Below are 27,083 nucleotides of genomic sequence, written 5' to 3'. Positions count from 1 at the left end.
TTGGAGCTCCTTTCGCCGGGTTCAAGTCGGAGAGACCATGGAGAGATATATGATATTGAGCAGTGCATCAATAGTTATGTAGCAAACGTAGGCTGCAGGCTACTCGCCATATCGCAACAGCACCATACAGACATTATGGGACAGGGATCTCGTGTGCCTCGTGGTCAAATCATGCAAATTCCAGGTCTGGCAAGAACACGACACGGAAAGCTGTTATGCGTGTCGTTCAGTTAACAGATGCATGTATCTGTTCAGTTTAATGTTTGTAATCATTCGTCAAGAACGTCCGGCCCAAAGTGTCCAGCACGGCTTATGCCGGGGACAGCCCACAACGAACGTCGTCATGTAGCTCCCAAATCCCCTAATTTCCAAAGCGAAATAAAAAAATATCTGGTGTGTCAGTCGTCGCCATCAGCCGCCAGACCAGAAACAGCATGCATTATTCATGGCGTTCCAGTGACCGGCGCGGCATTTGGGCCCGGCAGCGACACGTTCCGCGAATACACCGCCGGCCGCCGGCAGATGCGTGGGCTAATCCTCCGCCCCGACCCGACTTGGCCCGGCCCGGCCCGGCCCGGCACGACACGGCGTCGCGCCGCCTTGTCGCGTCGCCAGTACGTCACGCGGCCCGCACTAGAGCTGAAGGTTGCCATTCACAGGATTCAAGTAGGTTTGAATAGATACGAGCCTTGTCAGCCCTCGAATCCTAGCGATGATGAAACCCCAAAATCAGGATTGGAGTCTTATGCTCTACATCGCATCGTGGAAGCGTATTGCGAGGTCAAATTTCCATTCAAAAATTCGACTTCATTCAAATCTGTACGAGTATCGACGGATCTACAAAGGTGAATCTGAATCCGACTCCGCCCACCGCAGGCCTCAAATTCCAAAATGACGCGAATCCTCAGCTCTATTCCGCACCCACTTCCCGGGCAACCGGTCCCCGAGGCTCGGCAATCGCACCCCCCCCCCCCCCCCCCGGCCCCGAATAATCGACCGGTCGGTCCCGTCCGCGCCACCGCCGCCGCGCGCCTCTGTCATCGCGCGGTTCCGGCAGGACTGGCGGCCGGCGCCGCAGGCGGCATCCGGCCGCAGACAAGCGGTGCGCGAGAGCCACCGACAGCCGGATGCGATGCCTGATTGACATACTTGACCGGGGCGACGAGCCGGTGACGCATATGACCGCTGGACGCGGCTGGCGCTGCCCGCCAGGTGGGCGGGGAAGACGCATGGACCGGAGGCACCAGCTCCGGCCGGCTGATCTTGCCCGGCACCACATCAGCTAATGCGCTTGAAGATGCGTGAACAGCCCGGGAAGACGACGCACCTGTCGTTTTTGCAGATACCAAAAAAGCCGTCGAAGCATCATTGGACAGTCCGACAGTCCGATAGTTCCCGACGACGAAGCAGGCTGTCTATGTGGCTCCCTGTCTGATGGACCCCGCACATAACTTCGCTGTGTGTTAGTACAGACCGTAGTTACGATTTCTCCCAACACGCGGATTTCGGCAAGAGCAAGCTCGCTGAACAAAAGCTCCGCGAGTGCTGCCACCTACATAGCTAGTTTACTTTTTGGACACCAGGTAGCAGCGTAACCCTTGTTCCGTCCAGCCAGCCTTTGCACCGCACCAACCGGCCTTAGCGGGCATCTCCGTTCTGGACGGACTCCGCGCGAATGTCCACACCGCAACCCAATGTTCGGCCGCACTAGATGCATTGCAATTCCTGAATTTGTTGTGGCTGATTCAGTTGGCTACTTGCAGCGGACTTCGCCGCTATTTCTGACCAATACACAGAGTACCCGTGACGGACTACCCGGGATATCTTGTGGCATCGCTTCGCAGCGATCAATCTACTCATCAAGGATAACAAACGACACGAGGCATCAAAAGAGACACATTTATTTCATGGCCAGCTACACGGGTCAACGTCGCAGGACTAGGAGAGCGAACGGCCAGCCGCCCGGCAGACGCAGCGCCGGCCAGCCGACCGCCGAGGGAGAAAAACGCCGCGATCGTTCACGATGCACGGCCGGAATAAGACAGCCGGACGACCGCGGACGGAGCCGGCAGCGTCACAGGAGCTGCCACGTCACGCAGCCAATGCCGGGAGACTGGGAACTGACCCCAGACCTCCATCAGTGCCCTGCACGCGTCGCGTTATGGCCACCTGGGCTGATTGTTGACCCGGCTCGGACCACTGTCGGCTGGGTTCGGCCCACAGGCGGGCCAGCGCTCCTGGTCCCAGGTCACCAGTCCACACCCACCGCTCGCGACCGCGCGCGCTCCCTCAGATCGTGCGCGGTCACCGGTCGGCGGCGGGACATTGCACGTGGGGGGCAGCGCGGAGTCACATTCACACCGCGAGGAACTCACACGGGCCTTATCAGCTTCGGCATCATCTTCGAGCTTCTCTCGCACAGGCCCACGCGGAGAGCACAGCCTCTGATGTGTTCACCAGCTGACCGTTCCATCCGTCACGCCTATGTACGGGTGTGTGTGGAAGTGCGCGCGCGGGGCGAGGGGCAACCCACCCGCAAAACAGCACGCCACCGGCTGCGGCGCGCGCTCGGATCGACAGCAGGACATCCAGCGCCACCCACGCTGGACGGCCCGTCGATCGTCTGGTAAAGCTCATTCGATTAGCGGCGCCCTGGCAACGTTGTGCGCCGAGCTGGAGGCGGCACGCAAACACCACGTGCGCCCTCCTACCGCGCGGTGTCTGCCCCCTCTCTCTCCCTCTCTTCCTCTCTCCCTGCGTGTGGGTCGGCACGGTGCCGCCGCCCTCCATCAGACGGCACGAGGGGCTGGCCGGCGGCGCCTGTGTCGGGCAGGTCTGCCACGCGGCGTCACCCGCGGCGGGGACGTGGCGCGCGTAGCGTCTGTCACCAGTCGGCCTCCATGCTAGCGTCGGGCCGCTGCTCTTGCCGGCGCCAGGCCACGAACTCGTCCAGCATGACGGGCCCTGCCAGACAGAGGTCACGGTCACCGTCACGGTTACGGCACGGTCACGGTCAAGGTCGCGATGACGTGCGCTCGCGCCACGCTGACACGGCACCTCGTAACAAGGACTGGGCCGACAAGCCGCGACACTGACACGCGGACACTACAGTGTGACACTGACACGGCGATGTCACAGCGACGCCGGAAGGTGGCATTTATCCATGACCCACCGCAGTCACGGCGTACCGAACGCAGAAGCACTGATATGTGCGCAAATGCCGTGACACGGATGCGGTGAGAGCAGCACGACAATGACACGGAACATCGCGCCATCCACGCAAAAACACGGCACAACCAAGTGAAAACACGAGCCAACAAACGTCGGATTAATTGCGCCGACGGCCGAAGTGCCTCCGACACCCGTCATGGCCCACACGCAGGGAGGCGACGCCCCGGGACGCAGTGGACGCAGTGGACACTCGCCTTCCCCGCCCCCTCCCCCCCCCCCCCCGCCGCGCCGGCCGCTCTATCACACGCTTTCGTAAGCCGCGAGTCATCCCGCATGTGTCTGCCGCCTCTCCGGAGCGTGACTGTCTGTCAGCCGGTACCGCGCGCGACCGCCAATCAGTCGGCAGCACAGGTGAGCGGGCATGCACGCACTGAGAGGAGACCGGAGGGCGGCGACAAATGAGGCTGGTCGGCAGCCCCTGAAAACTGTGCATTCGATGGTTGGATTATTATCACCGGTGTCGCACAAAGCATGGAGCATTGCGACTCCAGCCGCGAGAGCGATATAAACATTCGCGCGGAACTCGGAGCAAAAGAAAACCCACCTCGCTGCAAGGTATAACACCAGGCACGACTACGACCACGTGACTGGGGCGCGTTGACAACCGAAAGCGCTCCGCACCATTACGCAACACAACGGGCAAAAGCAGGAGGCATCTGCCTATAAGGACGGGACTAGTCAACAGATCGCCAAGGCGACCGCCCGGCCAGGGCACTGACGTCCAAACGCCGGGACCAACCACACGCGGGCGCGATAGCCATCCCCAGTGCCTGACCGCGGCCGCGGCGGGGCGCGTGCGCTTCTCGTCGACCACCCCGGGGAGTGCGTGTGTGTGGGGTGGGGGGGGGGGGGAGGGGCAGATTTCAGTCACGTCGCCTTCCGCGGGGCCCGCCGCCACTGTCCCGACTCCAGGGCGGCGGCAAACTGACCGACACTGACATGTTCGCGATCGGCGGTTGCATAAGCCTTCAGTTGTTTTTTTGTGTCAACTGCGCGAGTTTCTTTTCACACCGTGGTCGAACACGTACGCAGCGCGCGATATGCTCCAGCCACCTGGCGCCTTACATAACGTGGGTAGCAACGGAGACGGTGGGGTAACGGAGGATCACACCCCATCTCTCATTCGAGCATTAGCCCCCTCGCAACAACCGACCACAAGTGGATTCACCACTTTTTAGGACGTCCCAACGCCGTAGTATTACATCACTTCGCCTGATGGAGCGCTTGGGTGGGCGGCCAGCACTCTGAACATTTTCCACCAGGTAATACCCGGCGCTCGGTTGAGCCGCTATTGACACCCGCCACCGACCGCATGACGGATGCCCGCCGGCGGACGCCGCCGCCGCCGCCGCGCCACAAAGCCGGCGCGCCCCCGTGCGCACCGGCCCGGTAATTGGGTGGCCGGGTGTGGCCGGCGGTGGGCGCCGTCTCGGCCGGCGCCATGCAGTATTCAGCCCACTGATAGGTGCCGGGAGCTGGCGGTACGCAGAGCGGCCGTACCGCGCCGGCCGCCGCGCTATTACCGGACCGGCCGCATTACGGCCGGCCGTGGCCGCTGATCAGCGCCACGCGGTCTGTTCTCGGCCGCGACGACCGGCCGGGGAGGCGAGCGGGCGCAGATGGGAGGCTCGACCCAGATGGGCACGACCAGCAGGCACGGAGGCTCCAGACCAGAAGCCTGCGGCTGTTTCAGTAATCACAAGGCGTGGGTATCGGGCTTCGCCGCCAGCCGTGCTCCCGCTTCCCGTCCCCGCCCAGCCCTGTATGGAGGCACATCAGACAGGTCTCCCACACATGCACGAAGCGCCCTCCAGCAGCGCCGACACGCCACGCGCACGGGGGAGGGGTGGGGGCTCACTCACAGGCGCCGTTCTCATCGTAGTTGGAGAGGTCGGGTGAGATGACGCGCGAAAACTCCAGAATGTTGTTCCACTGATCCTTGTTGACGACACGGTGCTTGCTCTGCGTCAGGAACCGGAGGAAAGCGGCGCAGGCGGGCCAGCGCGGCTCCAGCAGCAGCTTCAGCATGGCCAGCGCCGTCTCCAGGTCCATGCTGCGCTGGCCTTTCTCCTGGAGGCGCAGTCGGGCGCGGCGTCACGCGTCACGTGGACCCGCTCGCCGCCGCCACGGGCAAGGCTCCGGCACACGCGTCATGGGCACAGGCAGCGACCGGCCGCGAGACGGGACCCTGCCCTCCGGGCAGGTCACGACCCACTGCCTTACTGCCGACCGGTCACCGCACGGCATGGCCCTACACAGACAGGTGGCTCACGTGGGGTGCTGTGAACGACTACGCGTGGATTTATGATCAATTGAAAACTTAACCCGCCAATTGTTGTCATTGGCACTTACTTGGCCCGTTACTGTCACCGGGGCCTCACCACTCGCTCAGCCACTGAGGCTATGTGCCGTCGCCCGCCTCTCACTCTGGCAGGAAGGGCGGGATTCTTAGGGAATCGGACCCCGGGCCTCTGGTCTCCCAGACCCATCTTGTCAGGAGCCCATGCGAGCAGCCCTTGGACTGTCGATGCCGAGCGGTGACAGCGGCTGCTCCATGGCGTAAAGTTGGCTGGCTACCATGGCAGAGGTAAACAGGTCGAGTGTTGTGGCTGTGTCATACTGTGTTTCAGCCACAGCACCGGGGCTTTGTTTGGCTCCGCCAAAGTGCAAAGGTCGGCTGGAATCCGGCCAGACACGGCGCCCAGGCGTCGTATGTACCAAGTGGTGTGCGGAGCGTAAGACCCCTAGTTTGATGGAAGCGTAGGGTATCATCATCACTCCTAGTATAGAAACACCATTGCTCGGATGCTCGGTGTACAGGACACACAAGCTCAGTGGAAACCGGCACCAATGAGGTAATCCGACCTTGTATAAATAGCGGGTCGGCCACATATTACATAACGCGTGGAATGGAAGTTCTGATGTTTTGTTGGAACGTAATCAAAATGTGTATGGTGGGGAGGGGGAAGGGGGAGCGTAGCTTTGTCATTAGACGTGGTTGCGAATCACACCAGTGTTGTTTTCTGATACCCTGAAATATTGACCCTGGACATCACTGACTTCCTCTGATATATCACATATATTAATACTCGCACCTGGTCCCTGTCCACAATACTTGGTCTCTGTTTTGCACATTTAGCTGTCACAGGGGTCAAAAAGATGTTACGCTTAGCTTGGCGTAAACCGGGGAGAAGAGTTTTCGCTCGGGGCTATCAGTGTAACAACGGGAAAGGCGATTGAAAGAGGTAAAATGCACGCAATTTGTGAAAGGCCCTTTAATACAACACTGTACCCGACACACAAATGTTGTGATGGCCTGAATTCGATGAATGCCGCTCTTTCCTTGATCAGACGATTGTGTCACTCCGTCCAAGCGCGCTGTCAGGAAGCCATGCCTGAGCTCCTCACAGCGGTTATAATTATGTTTCACTCTGGCCGAAAAAAGGCTTGCAAAAGCTTTCGGCACAAGCTGGCGCAGATGAACGAAAGCAATCGGAAGCTGAGGAAGCCGAGTAACTGTACTAGGAACATACCCGTTAAAGAGTGGCACTGACCGCGATGCATATAGGATAACATGACGTAGACCAGTATCAATCGACGATTGGGGCGGCCGGATGGTGATAAGGTAATCACTTGGTAAAGGAACCGATCAATCCCAAATCAGGTGAAGGAGCCGATCGATCCCAAATCAACAAATCAGGAACCCCGATTCCAAAGCCACTCCGGCGGCGTATTGATTAAATGGAACGTGGATCATTAGCTTAGTCGGTTTTGATCATTTTACAGCACTTCAAAGAATTGACGTTGGAACTATCGCGAATATCAATTCTCAAGAAAACAACCGAACGCCAATACTGCATGACTTTGAGATGTTTCCGTTGCGTCATACAAAATGTATAGCATATTTATAGCAACTGCAATGACTCGGCCTTTCAGCTTTCACCAAAAGCTCACAGATTCCGCCTCGCTGGGCGAAGTGTTAATATGATACTAGTTCAAACGTTTAAGTGGTCCCCTAGCCCGCTCATTCTCCTGCGTGAATTCACACAATCCAGTATCACCCAATGTCGCCCCATTTGTTGGGTGGATCCAGTCGCTGAGCGTTCTTCGCCCCCCCCCCCCCCCTCCTCCCCCTCCCCCCACATACCACCAAAGTGCTACTCACCCGCGCGAAGTCGAACCCGAACCTGTACACCGACTTGAAAACGTCTGGGTGATCCAGAAGCGACCTCATATAATCTATTCGCCACCGCAGCGTCTCTATGCAGTCAGCTCTGCGAAAAGAATTCAAACGATCTTCAATCGGAACAGTCTTTGCACGGCCGAAACCGGACGCAAACGGCGCCGATCAAACGCACATCACGTTTCCCATCTTAACGACGCCGCCGCAGCTGTCAAAAATGAAACATTTAATCTCGCGTCGCGCCCAACTGCAGTCAGCTGTCCAAAGTTGCCTGGGGGCGTCTGAATGTGAACGGTTACGTGCGGAGGCGTCTGTGACGCGGCGCGAACGTGACGCGGCCGCCGCCGGCGCCCGGCCGGCCGGCGCGGAGGCGACGCCGACCTCCTCGGCGGCGGCGCTGTTGGCCGCGAGGCCCCATGAACACGGCAGCCCCGGCAGTTGGCCCCAGTGGTCACGCACATCACCTTCCGTGTGTGTTTTTAATAGAAATAACATGAAGCTCTGGACGTAGAAGAGTTGGAACCACAGCTGCTGCAGCTGCGCAGACCCGGCACACACCGTCCCGTAGAGCGATGTCGATACCGCCTACAGTTTTTGTATGAGGCGCTCGGCCGACGGTCGAACAGTACCGAAGCCCTTTCAGAGCTCACCGATGTACCCATTTGCAGCTCAAGCGATCAGGCCGGTGCAATTTCCACTTGTACGAGGAAAACTGCCCTTGCGAGGTGCGTATCGGCTGAAAACAGCGTCTGAATGGCGTGTGCGCTGGCCTTCGCCCTTCCCTTGCCAGCTGCCAACAGCCATCGCTGCCGAGCCACGGTTTGCAACATCAGTCGCAAGCCCGCATCACGCGCGTGCAGCGCTCTACCCATCGGGCGAGCGGTACGGGAGGGATGACGTCATCGGACGAGATCTCGACAACCTCGATGGGATCCCCGGCAGGCGGCGCCTCCCCGTCGGGCGGGCGGAGGGGACTCGCCCGGTAGGTCACACAGCACAAGAACCAGCACTAATGACCCCGCGCTTACTGTAGCTGGGACAGGCCCCTCAGCCACTCCTGCGCCGAGAAGAAGCCCATGTTCTTGGCGTCCATCTTCCAGGCGATCACCAGCATGACGACGTCCTCAGGCTGGACGCCAAGGTCGCGGCAGAAGCGCTCCATGCCCTCCGGTCCTGTGGCCCGGTCAGCGGTCAGACGGGTCCCCGGTCAGCCACCCAGCTGAGTTAGGCGGTCCCTCGCGCTGGCTTGATCCTCGGCCTACGTCAACATCCGTGCAAAAACATGCCCCGCGAGGCTGATGCACAGCTGATATACAGCTGACACCGGGGGTTGCCAGAAGCTGACGTCTGACGAGTCTGACCCCACAGCTCAGCTTTCCCTGACGGCGTTCTGACACCATCACGTCCCTCTCCCCCATCCACCACCAGCATTGTGACACCCTAAACAGTTGGGTGTGACACGTTTCTAGTCGCATGGGCCGTCACGGTTCACTGGGCGCGACACCACGAACCTGCGCCATGGTGTATCACAGTCTCACATCGGGCGCCCTGCTGGCCGGGTCCGCTCCTCTGACCTCGCCGGACGCCACAGGTCACCAGATCCGACCACATGGCGCCAGCACGCTTACACCGACGCTGGCCAGGTTTGATACCACGCGGCCGACAATGACAGGCCGGCTGACAGCGGCGGCCGGTGACGTATCGTCTCGCGACGCCTCCTGTTGAACGCCTTCGCCAGTGACGTCATTTGGAGGCCTCCCAAAAGTGAATAAATCGAGTGACTGTAACCGTAAAGGACTTGCCCTTCTGAGTGCGGCACGGCCCACGCCCAACACAGTTTGATTTAACGGCCAAATACACGCTGGCTTTCAGCTGTCCATCAGATGGCTGTTTATGGGCACGTAGCTCAAAAAGTACGCGATGGGCACATTATATTGTCACATTGCTAAAGCCTTGCACAGCATCCGTCATGCAAAACGAGGTAAACTGCGCGCGCAAAGGGGCTCCCACATCACATCAGAGTACGGAGGAGCTGTTGCCCTCGCTACCGAACGGGGTCTTAAGTCGCCGTATCGCCCGGTCGCAGACCGTCACCAGTCGTCCCCTCCCCCCCCCCCCCGCCGCGGGCGGGCGGCGGCCACCGGGGCACGCCGCGCCCGCCACTCACCCAGCAGGTCGGGCTCGTCGGCTGTCGTGTACTCGCGGAACCACTCGAGGCACACCTTCTCGTTGAAGCCGACGGGCCGGCGGCCGCTGCCGAACGAGGGCAGTGTCAGGCGACGGGACCGGACGTGCCGCCAACACACCACGCCCACGTGCGCGTATCAGTGACCGGCTGGAATCCCTAGTCTACAATTACCTGTGTTTGCACGGTCACATGTGCTTACCGAGCAACTCAGCTGCATCGCGCCAATGTCAGCCAAGCATGCAGCCCCCCCCCCCCCCCCCCCCACAAAAACGCGGGCAGAGTGGGACTCCTTTACATGTAAACTGAATGATCCTCTACTAACAATACGTGTCATAGCATTCGTGTTCGTGCCGATGTGGAAGGTCACGTGTATTTCTGGATGAGAAACCATCGTCTACACTTATTGTTGTTGATTGGAGTTTTAGGGCGCGTCGACTACTGCGGTCATTTTGCGCCCATAACAGCCCAATGACTAGCTTCGGAGTGTGACTATGAAGTGACTAGAAAATACGTATTATTCAGAAATATAGACGGCTGAGTTGTACCAGGAGCGCGTCATTGATACGAAATTTTTGGCAGCCTAAAAACTTCCTACACGCGGTATCAACTATTCAGGCAGGCGTATATAAAGTGCAGAACTTAACATGCGATACAAACCTGGGGGTATGTTCGATATATGGTGACCTGTCACATAGTAAATCGGAGAGCGCCAGGGACGGCGCCGCCGGGCCAAAGTACCTCAGACGCTCGACGCGTAGTGTGGGGCAGCATACGAGCACATGTTCCACTGTGAGGGTGGTGTTGCAGTGGCGACATCGTGGTAGTTCGTCGTGACATAGTAAGTGTCCATGTGTAGCATAAGTATGGCCGATCCGCAAGCGACACAGGGTTACTTCCTCCCGTCTGGACTTTCGATAGGATGACTGCCATTCCTGAACAATCGGTTTAATGCTCTTCAGTTTGCTAGTGCCTATCACATCCCATGCGCTCTGCCATTCCTCGCGCAAAAAGGCAGAGATGGCCGAGCACAGGTCTGTAGCGGGTATCGGAAACACTCTGCGACAGGGACGACGAGTAGCACGCTTTGCGGCGGAGTCAGCCAGCTCATTTCCCGCGATGCCAACGTGGCTCGGGATCCAGCAAAGTACTACGGTCTTGCCAGCCCGGTACAGAGAGTCGAGACGCAGTAAGATATCCTGTATGAGGGGATTTACCGGATTAAAACACCTTAATGCCGAAAGGGCACTTAGGGAATCCGATAAAATCACGTGCAGACTGTCCTCGCCCACCTCTATAAAACAAGGCGCCTTAATGATGGCCACAAGCTCTGCAGTATACACGGACGCATGGACTGGCAGTGTAAATGATCGCGTATCGGGACCACACACAAAAGCGGAACCAACACCCGTATCCGTTTTCGAGCCGTCTGTATACGTCATTGTGAACCCCTGATATGTTTCGATGTGCTTCAGAGCTGCTGATCTGGCAAAGTACGGAATCATATTTTGTTTCCGAACCTCCGACAATGAGACGTCGACAGTTGGCGATACCATCACCCACGGAGCGGTCGGCAGGCTACGTGGGCGTGCCACACCCCGAAAACTTAAGCCGCTCTCATGAAGAACATTACGAACACGCACACAGAAAGGCGCCAAACGTGTTGCTTGTCCGGACTGAAAAACATGGGATGTATGGCGTGAGAACACGGCGTCATGTGTTGGGTGGTTCGGGAATTGCGCGAGCTTACAAGCGTACCGCATTCCCAACAACTGTCTTCGGGTAGCCAGCGAAGGTTCGTTGGCTTCCACAAGCAAGCTGGCTGTCGGAGACGTACGAAATGCACCAGTAATGATTCTCAACGCAGCATGATGGACCGCATTCAAGATGCGTTTTACGGACTCAGAGGCGCCATCATATACAACACACGCATAGTCCAGCTTGGAGCGTATCAGTGAACGGTATAACAACAAAAGTGTTTTCCGATCTGCTCCGTACGATGTTCGTGCCACACATTTCAGTATGTTCAGTGCCTTAAAACACTTGTCACGCAGAGTGGTAAGATGCTCCCTGTAGGTCAAACGCTTATCAAAATGTAATCCCAAAAACCGTGCCGCCGTATTGCAGGGGATCGACTGTCCATAAAGCTTAAGCACCATGTCGGGACACTGACGCCGGCGTCGACAAAAGTGGACGGAAACTGTCTTCGAGGTGGAAAACCGTAACCCGTTGAGCATGCTCCATCTTTCCAAGCGAGCCACAGCCAACTGCAACTGACGCGACATGGACGCTGCTGTGGCAGAGATGCACCAGATGGCGAGGTCATCAACAAAAAGCGAGCGACCAATCGCCTCGGGAAGACTGTCCCCAACATCATTTATCATGACGGCAAACAACGCAACACTCAGTACACTGCCCTGGGGTATGCCGTTCTCTTGTGTGTATCTTTTCGAGCATACGGAACCGACACGGACGCGGAAGAAACGGTCAGCAAGAAAGTTCGCAAGAAAGGTAAGCATAGCTCCGCGTATGCCATACTGGAACAGCTTCCGTAAGATGCCATATCGCCAGGTAGTGTCGTAAGCCCTTTCAATATCGAAGAACACAGCTCCAACATGTCGCCTTTCCCTAAAAGACATGCGCACAGTTGAGTCCAAGGCTAAAAGATGATCAACGGTGCTACGGTTTTTCCTGCAACCACACTGTGCGTTCGAGAAGATATTGTTGCTTTCTAAAAACCAAGACAATCGTGTATGAACCATCCGCTCCAGGAGTTTGCACATACACGAGGTCAGCGCAATTGGACGGTAGTCAAATGGATTCTTCCCATTCTTGCCAGGTTTCAGCAACGGAACTATAAGCGACTCCCGCCAAGAAGTGGGGAACTCCCCCGTCTCCCATAACTGGTTGAATGCCACCAACATAGCTTGTGTCGCTGTTGGTGGAAGTCGCCGGAGCATATCATTATGAATTAAATCCGGGCCTTCTGCCACGCTGCGCAGAGAGCTAATGGCAGACATCAGTTCAAACATTGTGAAAGGTTTGTTATATGAAAACTCTTCGGCTGTATGAAAGTTTATCTGGGCTGCTTCGCAACGAGCACGATGGCGCATGAAATCAGGAGCGGCAGTTGTCCGCCCACAACGCTCCGCGAACGCACGAGCCATTTCGTTCGCCACCTTAGAGGGGTCCAGTATGTCCTGGCCATTCATATGAAGTACGGGGTGCGGCACTGAGGACTGTTGGCCTGCTAAACGCTTCACCCGCGCCCAAACGACCGAAGTCGGCGTTTGGCAATTTAGACGGCCCACATATAAACGCCAAGACGTACGCTTGGCTTCCAAGAGAGTACGTCGGGCTGCCGCCCGAGCTCGTCGAAAAGCGATTAAGTTGTCCGTAGTGCTGTGTCGATCGAAGTCTCGCAGGGCTTTTTTACGCGCACGTATAGCATCGCGGCACTGGTCCGTCCACCACGGAACAGGGGGACGACGTGGGACACCAGATGTACGTGGAATGCTTTCTTGTGCCGATCGTAAGATTGTGGAGGTGAGTTCTTCTATCGATGCAGGCACATCCGCCGAAACGGAAGCCAACCTGGTTTCCACCCGTGCCTGAAATTCATCCCAGTCAGCCTTTCTAAGATTCCACCGTTGTGGCCTGGAACCGAGAGCTGCTCCGTTCTGGTAGCGCAGCCAGATGGGGTAATGATCGCTGCCAAAGGCGTCGTTGTCAACAGACCACGTCAGGTGTACCGCCAGTTGGGGGCTTGAAAGACTCAAGTCCAGCGCCGATGTCTGGCCTGACGGCAGCGTCATGACTTCTTACGACGCCTCAATCATTGTCCTTTTCCGTATTGTGACATGACGTCGATTTGGAATGAACTACAATGAAAAACAACAACGAAAGCCACTTAACCCACGTGGTCAAGATGGGACAATCAGAGCTTACCGAAACTGGGTACTAACAAAGCCAAGCTCCTTGCGTTAGCCACATGCCAAAAGCCTCGTCTCCCCTGGGGGTCGCTATCAGCTTCACACAACACAGAGGGAAACCACCGTACACTGTACACACAGAGGGCCAACACAGAGGTGATAAATCCATGTCTCATGACGGACAAACGTATGCCATCGCGTCGATCCCCTTGGGAGATGTGCCAGCCTTCATTACGGGTCAGATCAATGCCATTGCAGCCCGTACAACAGCCGCCACCTACCAGAGCGAGCTGTCTGGCCATGCCTGTGGCGGGGCACCCCATCGCTGCGTCAGGAAGCGGCCACGCACGGCGTGTGACCAGCAAAACTGACGGCTTTCTGCGCGTGAGGCGCATTGGGACGCCGCAAAATACACATCAGCGAAAGCTCGCTGCTGGGACCGCCCCACGCGGTGTGCCTCTGAGAGCCGATGATTTTGAGCGGTGAACCCGTGTGCTGGCGTAATCAGCCGAACAGCTGATTACGCCGCGACAGGACAGGCAGCGTAACACTCGGCCGGATCTATACCTACGGTTACGCCACGCCCGGTCCGGGTCTGGCAGGTTACGGTTTAGCTACCGGGCAGCTGTCACCTTCAATGTGCTGCCGCAAGAAATTCGACACAGCTGAAGTTGACAACCAAAGGTTTGTAATGACGAAACCGAACCTAAGCGCGTATGTAACGTTTTATAGTGAATTTGAATGTCATATGTTTGTGCCTGCTGTCATCTAGGTGTTCGACGCGAGCTTAAGTTCAGCAATGCGAAAGTGAACGAGCTCTGGTAACGAATAATCCATAATCTTACACGATGCGACTAAATAGATCAATGAACTGATCAAGCAGACACCTCGCCGTCCATGTGAGACAATCCTAGCCAGCCTCTAACAAACGGCACGGAAATTCATAAAGGAAGGTAATCAATATTGACGACACATACATGAACGAACCACTGAGTGTTCTAGAATGAATCGCACATTTTTAATCCATGAGTTACGACACTCATACCATACTCCGGAACAGGCCCAGAAATTGATTTCCTCACATATTACAAGATAACAAAGAGTTGCAGTGGCAGGCAAGTGATCTGACTGAACGAGGGTTCTTTAAGGGGCGCCGGAAGAAATCTGCTATCTCCCCTGTTTTTCGTACTGCTTGTTAGCGACTTTTCCTGACAAAGTTGACTTGTCTTCCCAACAACGGTAAGACGAACTGCTCACTCTTCGCCGACACCGTAAAGCAGCGTGACAAGACTAAATCTGCGGAGGGCGTCGGATTAACCAGAAGGTCCTTAAACGGCTTCCTAATCACCATCCGACTGAAGCTTTAGCCAAGCTCAGGCAGGCGCAATGCATTCTTGAGGCTAGAGGCCGCACAGTCGGACGCTGCAACCTGGCTAGATACCACATGTGTCTTTAGGACTGGCCTAAACTTATGCGGTCCTCACAAGCGAATAGGACGATGAGTCAGATGTTTAGATCCCCTCAGATTGGCCGCATTACTGAAAGCCTGCAATGCCAGCCAGCTCTTACCGCCAGTTTCAAAAATGTGAGCTCATATTTCCCGTATGATGGCGTCATATGGGGAAGCAGTTGTGACTCATCTCCAACGCCTGGAAAAGATTTCGCGCACATTCCTTATCACGCCGGCCTTGCACAAAGACATTTTTCGTACATTGCGTTCTTTAGCATACAGCGAATTTTCTGCAACTTTTTCGATATTTCATAACCTACCCACAGGTGGATCCAGTATGACAATCTGCCGTAAAACAAATGCTCTCGGAAAAGGTAGCCCCATAAGTTTCGCTGCACAGCATTAGTTGCCTCACATAGACCGGGTCGGCTGCACCGGTCGAGCGACGGCAAACAGACTTCGGCGCATTCCATTTGCAAGTCAACAACGTCTGGCGTGGTTCAAGCGTAAGCACTCAGCGCTGCGCCGCTTCGTTTGACTTGTTCCACTTGATCACAGCCGTTTTCAGATCACATGTACTGTTCTTAACCAGACGTGATCAGATCCGCTTTCAGATCACATGTACTGCTTTTAATCAGATGAATACACCGTTACCGGCATGCTCTCGTCGTCATGTCTCAACTCCATGACTTGAGGCGTAACTGGGCGGCATACACCAGTTGCTTGCCATGCGTGAATGCGTCACAAAAATCGATTCACAAGGCGCAGGAAGCTGGGCATCCTAAAATTTAATCATCCAAAATCGGGCACTACCACCACCAGGCAACAGACGTAATATGGTGTCAACCTAAGCAGTTGTGTGCCGCACCATTAGTCAATTCTGTAACTGCATTACGCATGTAACGAAAAAAAAAACACAATTCGACTGAACTGTTGTATTTTTTGCCAAACTGCGTGCAGGTTCTTTCCCTGCCTTTTAAGGAATGATAGCAAGCAAACGATGCCTTTCGTCATTCCTCCAGCATCAGCGATACGCTGGTAATGGCTGGTTAGGGGTCATCGGTCACTGCGCGCCGACCATGGCGCTCGTTATGTCTTCCGACTGGCAGCTATGTACGTCAATTGTCACAGCGAATGCCACCGACCGGAACACACAAAAAACTTGACATTATCAGACTCCTCATAAAATGACATAAAACAACTAGATAGCGCGGTCAGGGCCCGCGCGACGAGCGGGGGCCAGCGGAGAATGCGATCCCAACGGTACGCGAGCAATGCATGCTGTCACCCCTGTTAAAAACGGACATGGTGAGCGTTTCGTGCGGGTCTGTCGCTCCAAAGTGCGATATAAGACTATGAAATGGTCAAAGAAACATAACTGGATATGCATCAATGATGATTCGGCAATGACACGACACGCGCACTTGGGTGCACCGCTCTACGTTAACCTCAGTAGGCATGGAGTGAGAAATGTGCGTCGAACATCGCATACAGAAGGTACGTCTCCAGATAAGACTACACGGCGAATGCGTCGTGCACCGATCACAGTAGATTCAATAAATTTCAAACGAGATGGAACATCTGAACAAACGAGAAGCATGTTTCATTCCGGCGTGCAAGGAGCAATACAACCACGAGCCAGGTCGGAACGCATGAGCGGCACTCCGCGCAATACGAATGCAGCAAACGCCTTCCAGTAACACTTATCAGTAATAGCACACCTCGGCGAACTGCGCCGATATCAAAGCTACCAAATTCGCGTCAACATCTACACACACAGGGGGCCATTGATTTTGACGAGCGGGAACTTGATTAAGTTACAAGTGCAAACGACTAAATGCTCAGAAATGTCAGAACCCGCGCTTTCTTTGATCATCCCTGATAAATGTCCCGATGATTTAAGTGGGGTGACCGTAATTTCCTCAGTCATGGTATAAACAGCAGCAGCAAAACTTACCCTTAGTAACTTATATTATAAATAATAAATACACCACATAAATCCACCTGATTAAAACGTCAAAATATCGGCAATTTGACACATGACACCACCCTTGGTGTGGAAACACCCAAAACAGGTGCTTAAAACCGAGGAAATCATGACTGAACAACACAATATAACAGTTTCAAGATGGTGGAGTTGGAGCCTTTCCGTTCAGCGAAAAGCGAAAACGCCCGTTCCATGCGAGGAACAGCGTCACCGGCCACCGGCCAATCAAGCATTCCACACACGTGACGTAACTAAATAGTGCGCCAGTTTGACATTCAATGGCAAAGTATAGTATTTAGCGTAGTTAGATACACCGACAGATACTGTATTTAAGAAATATGCGCCCAAGCGTTGCACAAACGGGTGGTCGGTGGTGCCTCGGTGTCCTCGTGTGTCACTTGGGTCACAGCTGACGGATTGTGGCAGTACCCGCTAGTGTGCGCAGCGTTCGCGTGATGACCAATTCTCCCCAGCGACTCGCGCGTGAAATTCACTGCAATCAGACGTTTGCCTGCCCTGTCATCGACTAAGCGCCGTGGCCTTCAAGTACAACCTAGACGCTTGCCTGTAGTCGAGATGAATCTGTTGCGTTGTTTTTTACAACCGTGTGTAATGAACGTGTGTTTACTTTCGTGTACGATACATATGACGTGGATGACGGAAAATCCATATTATGAAGGATTCTGAATACAATCTTTACGTATATATATATATATATATATATATATATATATATATATATATATATATATATATACTTGGTGAGAGCATTTGCACTGGGGTGCTGTTCACATCGCACGGTCTCTCTTAACTAAATAAGACACTGTACGTAGTCATTTGCTCAATGGTCCCGTTTAAGCTGCCGCGGTCGCAGCTTTGTAATGGTCACTTAGCCCGTCCAAATCTCGCTCGCCAGCGCCAAATGATGCAATATGTACTCCATACGTCCCGAGGCCCGAATCGTCGACACTCAGTCAAATCCATGTAGCGGGCACCTCGTGCAGAAGCCTGGTTGCGGTGATCACACGCGCCCTCCGTGACCTATGACCGATGGGGTCACACCCGACGAACTGGGATCAGGATAGAGCGGGGACCGGGATAGAACTGGGACAGGTATGCGACATGAGTAGGTGCCGCCACACAACGTCGCGCTGGCTCACCATTTCATGGCATAACAAGACTGCAGGCTCAGGCAGCATGCCAGCTTTGGAACCCGTCACCCACTAAAAACAATGGACCGATTAAACAAACAGAAGTCACGCGCGCCTTCGGCAGCTTACAAACACAGCGCCTCGCTATTCAACACATAGAAAAAGGGCTGTCGAAAACTTGAGAGAAAATGGTGACGCTGCAGAAACTTAGCAGTTTCCGGCCGGGTTTCACAAGAACAGCTCGTGGCACGCAGCCCTGATAAAGGAGGCAGACACGAGTATGCCTCATACCTTTATTTGATCGCCATGGCCTGCGTCCGCGGCTGCTCTCCGTCAACGGGCCCACAATATGGCGACTCACGTCGGCCCGAATCGACCCATCGTCAGCTTTTCAAGCACCGTTGCTCAGGGTTAACAATGACGAGTTCATGAGGAAGAGTACAGGATAAGCCAGTACATATGGGACCTGCTGAGTGGACAGAATGCTCACTGCATCCTTATGAACACAATTTACCGGTGAGTGTCGGCAACACACCACGTTGACGGCTTTCTTTTCAATCACCATTATTTCGAAACATGGTACTCCCACTGGAGCCACGTGATGAAAAATATCACAGAGTCGCACGGCTGTCCACACGCCCAGCATCCGCCGCTGAACGTCACGCCCCAAGCAGCGACTGGAGCCTCTTTACGATGTAACGGGGCTCTCACGATGTAATCGGGGCTGCTGGCGCCGCCGTGCACGGCCCGCCCGGTCCGTAGCCGCCAAAAATACGGCGGCGCAGCGGCGCGGCTGGCGGCGTTAGCGGCCCACGCGGCGTCGTCGACTCACCTCTGGCCGGCGGCCGCCTCCATACCGCACCACTCGTGATCACGCCGGCATGCTCACGAATTGATGAGCAGCCAATTGGACGGGGCCGGCCGCGTCGCGGCGGCGGCGGCGGCGGCGGACGGGGGCACTGGTCGGCCGGTCGGCCGCTCGGTCGACGGCCGGCGGCCTGGCAGCGGCTCCTGGCACCTGCCCCGGCGCCGGCCACGCCACGCGCCAAAGCTCGCCACACGAGCGGGCCACGCCGCTGTGGCCGCCACTCGCCCCGCTCGCTGGGAGTGACGTGCCGCTGTCGCGACGGAACGGCGGACCGGCTCCAACGCGCCCGACGATAAACGGTTTGGCGTGTTTGGTTGTTTGTCTAGTTACGCATCTGCAATGTTTCTGTTGTCCATGGTGGAATGCTGTAGGTCACGTCAGATCCCACCAATCGCATCCGGATCGCATCCGCTATATCCGCCCACCCAGATCCAATCCAGGCCATATACGCCCAAGGAGAGGCGTTGCTAGGCTTCTCACAGAAAGCAATATCTTTTGGGCTCTGGTTTCTGAGTAGCATCGGACGTGAAAGATGCACAAACATAGCGGACAGCTACAATAATGCGGAAGCTCGTCACGCGTCGGTACGAATTCATAACCGCGCGTCGTGTGACGACATTCATCTACAAGAACTGCAGGCAAAGCCCAGTGGCGGCTATATTCTAGCCGCTCGTCACCCGCCCTCAGACTTGTCCGAAACGCATCGCGTAAGCCGTCGATCGTCGGCGGCCGCGACAGCAACTCAACACTCGGTCCGGGACCAGGTGCTGCGGTGAGTTCCCTGGGACCCGGTGTGGTGCGAAGCGGAGACACTCTACGTCCCCGTGCACGGCACGCCGGCTGCCCCCAGCTCCACAGACCCAGTAGCACACAGTTGCAGCCGACCCACCGAATGGAAACGTGTATATTAAGCCCGCTATCAGCCGTGACCTTTGCACGTTGTCCACCTGGTCCATTTACTTTCCGATAGCGCCTGACCTTACCACGCCGACACCGACCGCTTGGAACTGCCTTCTCGCATAAGCCGGTGGCCTCCACTCAACGCGCCCCTGTGGACTGCTTGGCGCGTTGTTTACAGACGGGTCGATCCGCCCATACCAACCTCCACCCACATCATGGCAGGCAGACTGGGGACGGGACGGAATCGGCGCACAGTAGTCATCCCCAAAACACACTGGGGACAGCTTTACATGATACGGTAAGGTCTACGGTGTCTTGAAAACATATCGACACAGGGACCGTGACGGTATCACTGTACCATTTCAGGTACGGAGGGGTATCGAGTGGTACTGTGGAGCTATTTGTTGTGCCCTGGTGTTTTACGGCGCGTTAAGGACAGCGGCCATCTGGCGCCCAGTGTGGCATTGTGGAATGGCATTGTGTTTTCCAATAAAGCTAATAGAGTGCCGAGCATATGTGCCTGGACTATCAACACCGGTCAGCATGACGGCCAATCAGAGCGCAGCAATCCTTCTGGGGTACACCTTGCCCCCCAGTCTTACCGCCGGCCACACAATCATGGGAGACCGTTGGATATCGCACGCGGTGGGACTGCAAGGCGGGCTTGAAATCCAGCCAAAAAGTATTAAGTGAAATCGAAATTGAGTGCAAAATATCAATACAACGCCTTTTGCAATGTGGGACGGGCGCCGTCATTACAAGCATCCATGTGACTAGGACTATAACTGCTCTGTTATATTCCTCTCTCCTCGATTTCGCAGGCAGAAGTGCACTTATCAGCGTCCAATTTCCAATTCCAATTCGCAACCAACATGACCCGAAAATTGGCTTGGCATGGTCTGTCCTAGCTTGATATTTTCAACCAGCGAAATCGCTGAATCGGCCATGATACAGTTTTAGCAGTTGCCGCCACAACATTGGGAAACACGTAAGCACTTTGGATGGTTGGTGGTCGCAATGATCAGGGTTCCACGTCGCTGTAGTCGGTATGACCTCTTGTTCCCAGCGAAGGTCAAAACGTTTTGCATTCGGTATCAGTTCGGAAGACTCAATATCGTCCGCTCTACGGTTGACTGCTGGTATGCTACATCCGTGCTACATCCGCTTACCTATGCAGCTCAAATGACTTTTGCGCGGACTCTTTAACTTCGACCTTACACAATGCTGGTACGGCCTCCGAGAAGCGCGCTTATCGCGGTGCTGACTTCACGTCACAGCGTTGTAGCGCCTCGAGTCGAAGTGATAAAAGCATAATTGGATCTGTCAATCTTTCCGTCAATCTGTGTTTATGGGGATGATTAACTGTTGACTATCACAACCCTCTCCTGGCGACATTGAATCTTCCTTATATTTGGTAACTTTTTCCTTCTTCCAGTAACTTTTTTGCGCCGTCAATCTCAATTTGGCACTAACAAGCGATGCACTTAATGCACCCATAAACCTAATAACTACTTAACAACCTCAAACCCCATACATTTCACGGCTCGAAGAGCAGCTCTCGCCACCAGATTTTAGCGTGTCACGCAACGCGGTGATACGACAGCGCCTGTTTCGTCCAGACTCCTCCAGCCAGTCACAAAATGACTGTCAAAGGAGAGCCACACCGGCGCGGTTCCATTGCCGTGGCTTCTGTGACGTGCACTGACATATCCGCTACACCTTGGTCAGGGATCAGTGTCCGACACTCTAGCAAATTGGCTACAGGGACGGCGCCATTCGCTGTACAGTTCTGCCGTACCTCCGACAACACAGCAGTTTGCACAGCGGCGGGGTCCATCTGCCCAGGGCGAGGCCTGTTTGGCCTGGGGTGCCACCTGGCCTGGTCCTATTGACCAGATAACCGGGCGATGCTGATCCACTGACCTGGCGCTCCTGTCTTCGTCAGGGGTGGCGCAAACATCCCGTGGTACGCTGCCCACGCGCGGGTATGGGCTCAATACTTAGTTGCACAACGACATTTCGACGCTAATAACGCTGACGCCATCACTAGCGCTCCATAGAACGATGCGCGACACGCGCAACGAACCCAAAGAAAAAAGAACGAGGAAACGTCGCTATAGCCGATTCATGCCAGCGGGAATCACGCCCACCTGGGCTGGACGTGCTGTCCGTTGCGGTGGCGTTTGGCGACCGGCCGCACGTGACCGTCTGGCTGCTCCTCGGACCGCTTCCTGCCCCGCGGCATGACCTCCTGACCCTGATCTTGCAGGCTCTGAGGAAACACCCGAACCCCCCGTCACTGGCCACAGCGCTTAGTGTGGTTTCGGGTCTGGGGAATTTGCATGGCTGCAGTGTACATTGCTTTACGCCCTGACGTAGCTGGTGTCGTAGATGACCATGAGAACAACCGGTGGATGAAAACCATAAAACTTGGTGGTCATAGGCGTTGTGAGACACCGTTTCACCACTCTGTCTAATTCTATAGATGAGATATGAAAAGCCTGCTGGCCACCACACATCTGGAATTTGTCTCATGTTGACAAGATCAAATGTTGCACTCAACAAGAACAGAAAATAATTTACCCAATGTTCAGCATGAAAATGAAACATCCGCACACTCAACTCACCAAGGTTTCCAGTAAGTTATCTAGATATGACGAACGTTCCAGCTTTTCAGTGTTGTTACTGCCAGCTGCTAAAACCCAGTTGCTTTCACTTCAAGTGAATTGTGGACATTCTGTAAACACAAAAATCAGTAACCGCACAATATTTTCAAGTACATATCAGGGGAGGCTATAAGAATATCATGTAGAGATACTTATTATTTGCATGAGGTGTTACAGAATTCAAGTACTTTTCACAAATGGCGCATTCTGAAAGATATCTGAAAAACTTGTTAGTGAGATAATTTTAGTGCTATTCTTAAATGATAGGACAGTCAATGGGCTGCACACAATTAGAGATGAACCCTAACTGACAAAATTACATGAATGGTCCCTTCCAGGAGTCTGTTGGGCAATGATTTTACATTTGGGACTAATTTAACCCTCTTGTGTCTTGTGACTTATTTGGCCCTTGTGTAAATCAACCTACAGTTTCACCTCTGAATGGAGTTTTGCACTTAAGTGGCCCACTAAGAACACTGAGAAATGTACATGAATATACAGTATCAATATGAGGTCTCAATACAACATGGCCTGAGCCTCATTGCTTTCAAGCTAAGGTTTAACCCAGGGTTTCTTTTGAGCACGCAATTTTTGACAATGGCAAAACACAAAGATGACAGAACCAAAATTACATGTTGTCAAATGTAGCATTCCATACCAGATATCAGGAGTATATCAAAGATGATTTTTCTTGTAGCAAAAGTAGGAGTGTGATGTACCATAAGTTAATGATTGGTCCTACACACAATACAACTTACTAGGCTGTAGTTTGCCTTAATAATTTTTATTTATCATACATATCCTGGAAAAAACAAAGGCTAGTGATTACCAGCTCACTTAATTTCACTTAACAATCACTGTTCTAGTTTTGTGGTCAGAAATGCTCAGGAAATACATATATGACAGTAATACAACTTGCTATCAATATTTTCAAAGAACTTAATTGCTTGTTGGAGTGATGTATAAAGAAGAGGGAGGGAGGAGGGTAAAGGGCTGGCAGAGACAACCTTTATCTCAGGAAAACTTCAACACAAACAATATCAGTGTTTTCAACTCAGCTTTACATATTGGGGATTGAGAGCAAAATTTTCCAGCTCTAGTCTATAGGACTAAAACTTCCCAGTCAACTTGGTGTTGTCACAAAATTTGCATCCCAACTTAATCCTTCAATGGTGATATATTTTCATGCATTAACACATGCTAACAGTACCGCACTCTCTTCTCTTGGTGCCAAAAACGAATCATGGTCGAGCCCATTGAAAGGGACCTCCGAATCTTTGTGGATCAAATGCCCACGTTCCACATGCAGATGGCGGAGGCGATCTCGAAGGCCAATGAGATGCCACCAGTTCTGAGGCGATTGTTTGCCAACATTGATGTTCACATGCTGCCACTACTCCTCAAGATCTTAGAATGCCTGTACTTTGAGTATGGCAACACCATCTGGGGTCTGTTCTGCAGACCGGATCATAAGAGGCTGAAGCGGGTTCAGCGATGAGCTGCCTGCTTTGCCCACGAAGTGAGGCACTGGCCCTGAGAGGCTCAGGCTCCTCCAGTCCCACTCACTGGACTACTGTCATCACAGCGAGGCATGGTTACAGAGTATCAGCTTTTTCACAGGGGTATGCTCCTGTCAGAAGGGGAATTTCTGACAAGACACAGCTCAGAAGTAACAAGAGGGCACCAATGGAAGCTACAAAAACCTCTGTCTGTTGTTTCTCATTCAGCATGGCGTCTTCTGGTGTGGCGTTGTTTCTCATTGAGCGTGGCTCATTCAGCGTCTCATAATAATTTATCTGGGCTGTACTGGTCATCAATGATACAAATGCTCTTCCACACCTGGTTGCATCACTAACCTTTGTTAAACAGTTCAAAATCAGGCCTGACAGGCACTCAGCTGATATCATGCATGGCATTACATACCTGAATCTATCCATAATTTGACTGTTTGGTTACCAGACCAGGAGACTGATGAGACTGAGACTGACAGGCCTGGTAGCTTTTCATAATTCCTGCTCACCATAATGCATGGTAAGGTAAGTACAAACACTAAACAGGATTATGGTCATCACTCCTGTAGGCAATATTTGTTGTAATGCAGATTGAGCAGAAACTTTATGATTTTTGTCTGATACACATCTGTGGAGACCAAATTTTCTCAGGACCCAAGACAACAGAAAGTTGCAAAATTTCAGGCAACACATCACATACAAGGCAACATAGAGATTAAGTCCTCCCACAAAACCCCCTTTCAGTCTTACTAGAGGATCAGCCAATTTTTTGCCTGTATCATTTTGACATTCAGCATGAGATGTTGGTTTACTTACATGCACCAATTCAAATTTCAGCCATACTTTATGGTTAGACCACAAAAGGGTCTAAAATGTATTCCACCAAACTCTTTGTTGTGCACAGCATGCCTGGCCAGGATGGATGGTTTGATGCTTTAATTATTTATATATTACTAACACTTAAATGGTTCATGTTCATCCATAATGAATGGTGCATATCAATGAGTAATGTTTGCTAAGTAGGCATCAAATACCACCAATACCTGGTTTTCTCCCATTCAAGTTCCGCACTAGCACCTAACACAACCACCAAGTTAACCACTGGTAGAAACCAAGGGCACAAATAAAATAGCCTGAGCACTCCCAAACAACTAAGTACCTATATACTAGCTGGTTTTGGTGCTGCCCAAAATTAAATTGATCATGATGGATGCATTTTCCACAGCAAGAAAACTGATGGCATATAAGATGTTGGTTCAAATGAATGAGGCAGCTAGCTCCAGAATCAGGGATGACATGATAAAAGACAAGGTGAGCAATAAAATATAATGCTACCCTTCTAAATCCAAAGGATTGTTAGGCACATTTACATCAATACTGTACAAAGAGAAGCGTGCCATGTTAAACCACCAATAGCATGGACATTAGTGTGTGATAGTGGTCATCCAATGTGACAACAATGGCTTACTTCTGTCATTTCAACATTGGAAGATGCTCCCTCCACAGCCAATGCCACACTAACTTCTAGCATTTAAACACTGGCAGCAACATCCAGCAGAGGCACATTTATCAGCATCTGCCTGAATACAGCATCTCTTGCATCTATATAACTGCATCAGAAAGCAAAAAATACATGCTTTGCCAAACATGTCTAGCATAGCAATGATATAACAGAAACCAGAGCATGGTAGGCCATAAATCCAAAACTTAAGGTTCTGTGCAGCCTGCATCAATTTCAGTGCATAAGACCAATGTTGCAAGGAATTGTAATGTTGCAGTTTAGGTCATGCAACAAAACTAAAAAAAATTAAGATGACAAAAATTTGGCTTAATTTGGTTGGCCCCAGTTTGGTGCACACCAGTGCAAGGCTCAGTACATTTATGACAACAAAGCACCCAGTGCAGTGATTGAATCTGAATGACGCCGGTCAATACGCACAGGGTTCTTAGCCTTAAGTCCAGTAATGTTAAGTTGGGCCACATTCGTACACCACCTGAATCTTATCACAGCTAATCTAACGTTCAAAATGTTCTACAAGTCTTAATGGGCGTTTGCTGATCCACCTTGATTGCTCTTTCAAGGGACTGAGTCTGCCTTACCGCATCCTGAAGGAACCAACTGCAGGTACTACCTCACTGTATTTGCTTGCTTAATGGCCTGCCAGCGGCCAGCCCACCTCCGCCGCGATCAGCATGAAAAGATCGCTGCCACAATTCCGTCCTTCAATGAAGATTTTTTTTGGAATAAACGCCACCAATGTCGACGCGGTCGGAGGGCGCATCCATTTCAGCATGGTAGATATGAAAACTACACAGTACAGAAAACGATGAAAAATCTTGAGGCATGCCGAATATCTCAGGCTATCGCTGCGATGAAACTGTCCGCGGGGTACATCAGTTTCGCATCTTAGTTCAGTCGGGGACGGCGAAGCAAGGGAAATAGCATGGGGGCTAACAGGATATTTTTGCCCCCCCCCCCCCTCATTCCTCGATGCCCTTTTTCCCAACTAAGGCCGTTGTTGAATTTCACTGCACACGAGGAATCCAAAAATTCAGATCAAGGGAGTGCCCACAACTGAGCTATGAAGAAATAAATCGGGCTATGCAAAAGACACTGCTACACAAGCAAACCCGTTCTCTGTGTCTTGAGTTCGCCAGTGCCCTGGATCAGATGGCCCAGTGATGTGTTAAGGAGGCCGCTTTGCTTGCTCGGGTGGCTCCAGTTACAAACTAGGAGGGCCCGGTTTCGGTCTACGGGGCACCCTCTCAGGGGTGGCGTATTCGAATTTGCGATGGGGGGCGGAGCAAAGACTTAACGAAGGGCCCCCAAACCATTGGGCCCTATATTTCAGCACGGGCGCGCAGCCAGAGCCTCGACAAGGCAGGGGTACAGGGTTGACGAACGGCCCGCTGATAACAAAAAGCCGCTCCGCCCAAGAAAATGCCGGATATGATCCATTTGCTAATGAGGCTTACTTTTCATGCTTTCATTTTCACCTCGTATAGCTGCAAAAGAAGC

At 53.4% G+C, this 27,083-nt stretch overlaps 1 protein-coding gene across 4 annotated transcripts; it reads right to left on the bottom strand.

Moving 5' to 3' along the window:
- Positions 1–1,878: 1,878 nt before the first annotated feature.
- On the bottom strand, positions 1,879–26,285 carry LOC119091391 (DCN1-like protein 4). 4 transcript variants are annotated; one of them, XM_037214159.1, is made up of 8 exons: positions 26,165–26,285; positions 22,515–22,624; positions 22,038–22,159; positions 9,582–9,667; positions 8,443–8,587; positions 7,397–7,505; positions 5,094–5,301; positions 1,879–2,964 (listed from the first exon to the last, which is right to left on the bottom strand). In XM_037214159.1, exons 3-8 carry the CDS (start codon positions 22,130–22,132, stop codon positions 2,885–2,887), a joined length of 723 nt encoding a protein of 240 aa, XP_037070054.1. In that variant the 5' UTR covers positions 22,133–22,159; positions 22,515–22,624; positions 26,165–26,285; the 3' UTR covers positions 1,879–2,884. The 4 variants fall into 4 exon arrangements, with proteins under 4 accessions (XP_037070054.1, XP_037070056.1, XP_037070057.1 ...); XM_037214161.1 differs by having other exon boundaries at positions 26,197–26,268; XM_037214162.1 differs by having other exon boundaries at positions 26,202–26,246.
- Positions 26,286–27,083: the final 798 nt, after the last annotated feature.

The sequence above is a fragment of the Pollicipes pollicipes genome, unplaced genomic scaffold (genome assembly GCF_011947565.3).
Source record: "Pollicipes pollicipes isolate AB1234 unplaced genomic scaffold, Ppol_2.1 Scaffold_3447;HRSCAF=4054_pilon_pilon_pilon, whole genome shotgun sequence".
Classification (NCBI taxonomy): Eukaryota; Metazoa; Arthropoda; class Thecostraca; order Pollicipedomorpha; family Pollicipedidae; genus Pollicipes; species Pollicipes pollicipes.
Note: the sequence above shows the minus strand (reverse complement) of the source record. Positions and strands in the feature narration are given on the sequence as shown.

Excerpts from the sequence above, each read along its gene's own strand:
- LOC119091391 (XM_037214159.1), bottom strand. The coding sequence starts at position 22,132 with ATGCCGCGGGGCAGGAAGCGGTCCGAGGAGCAGCCAGACGGTCACGTG. Across the intron at positions 5,302-7,396 it reads TCGGGTTCGACTTCGCGCGG|GAGAAAGGCCAGCGCAGCAT; the intron begins GTGAGTAGCACT and ends CTGCGCCTCCAG. Across the intron at positions 2,965-5,093 it reads CTACGATGAGAACGGCGCCT|GGCCCGTCATGCTGGACGAG; the intron begins GTGAGTGAGCCC and ends TCTGTCTGGCAG.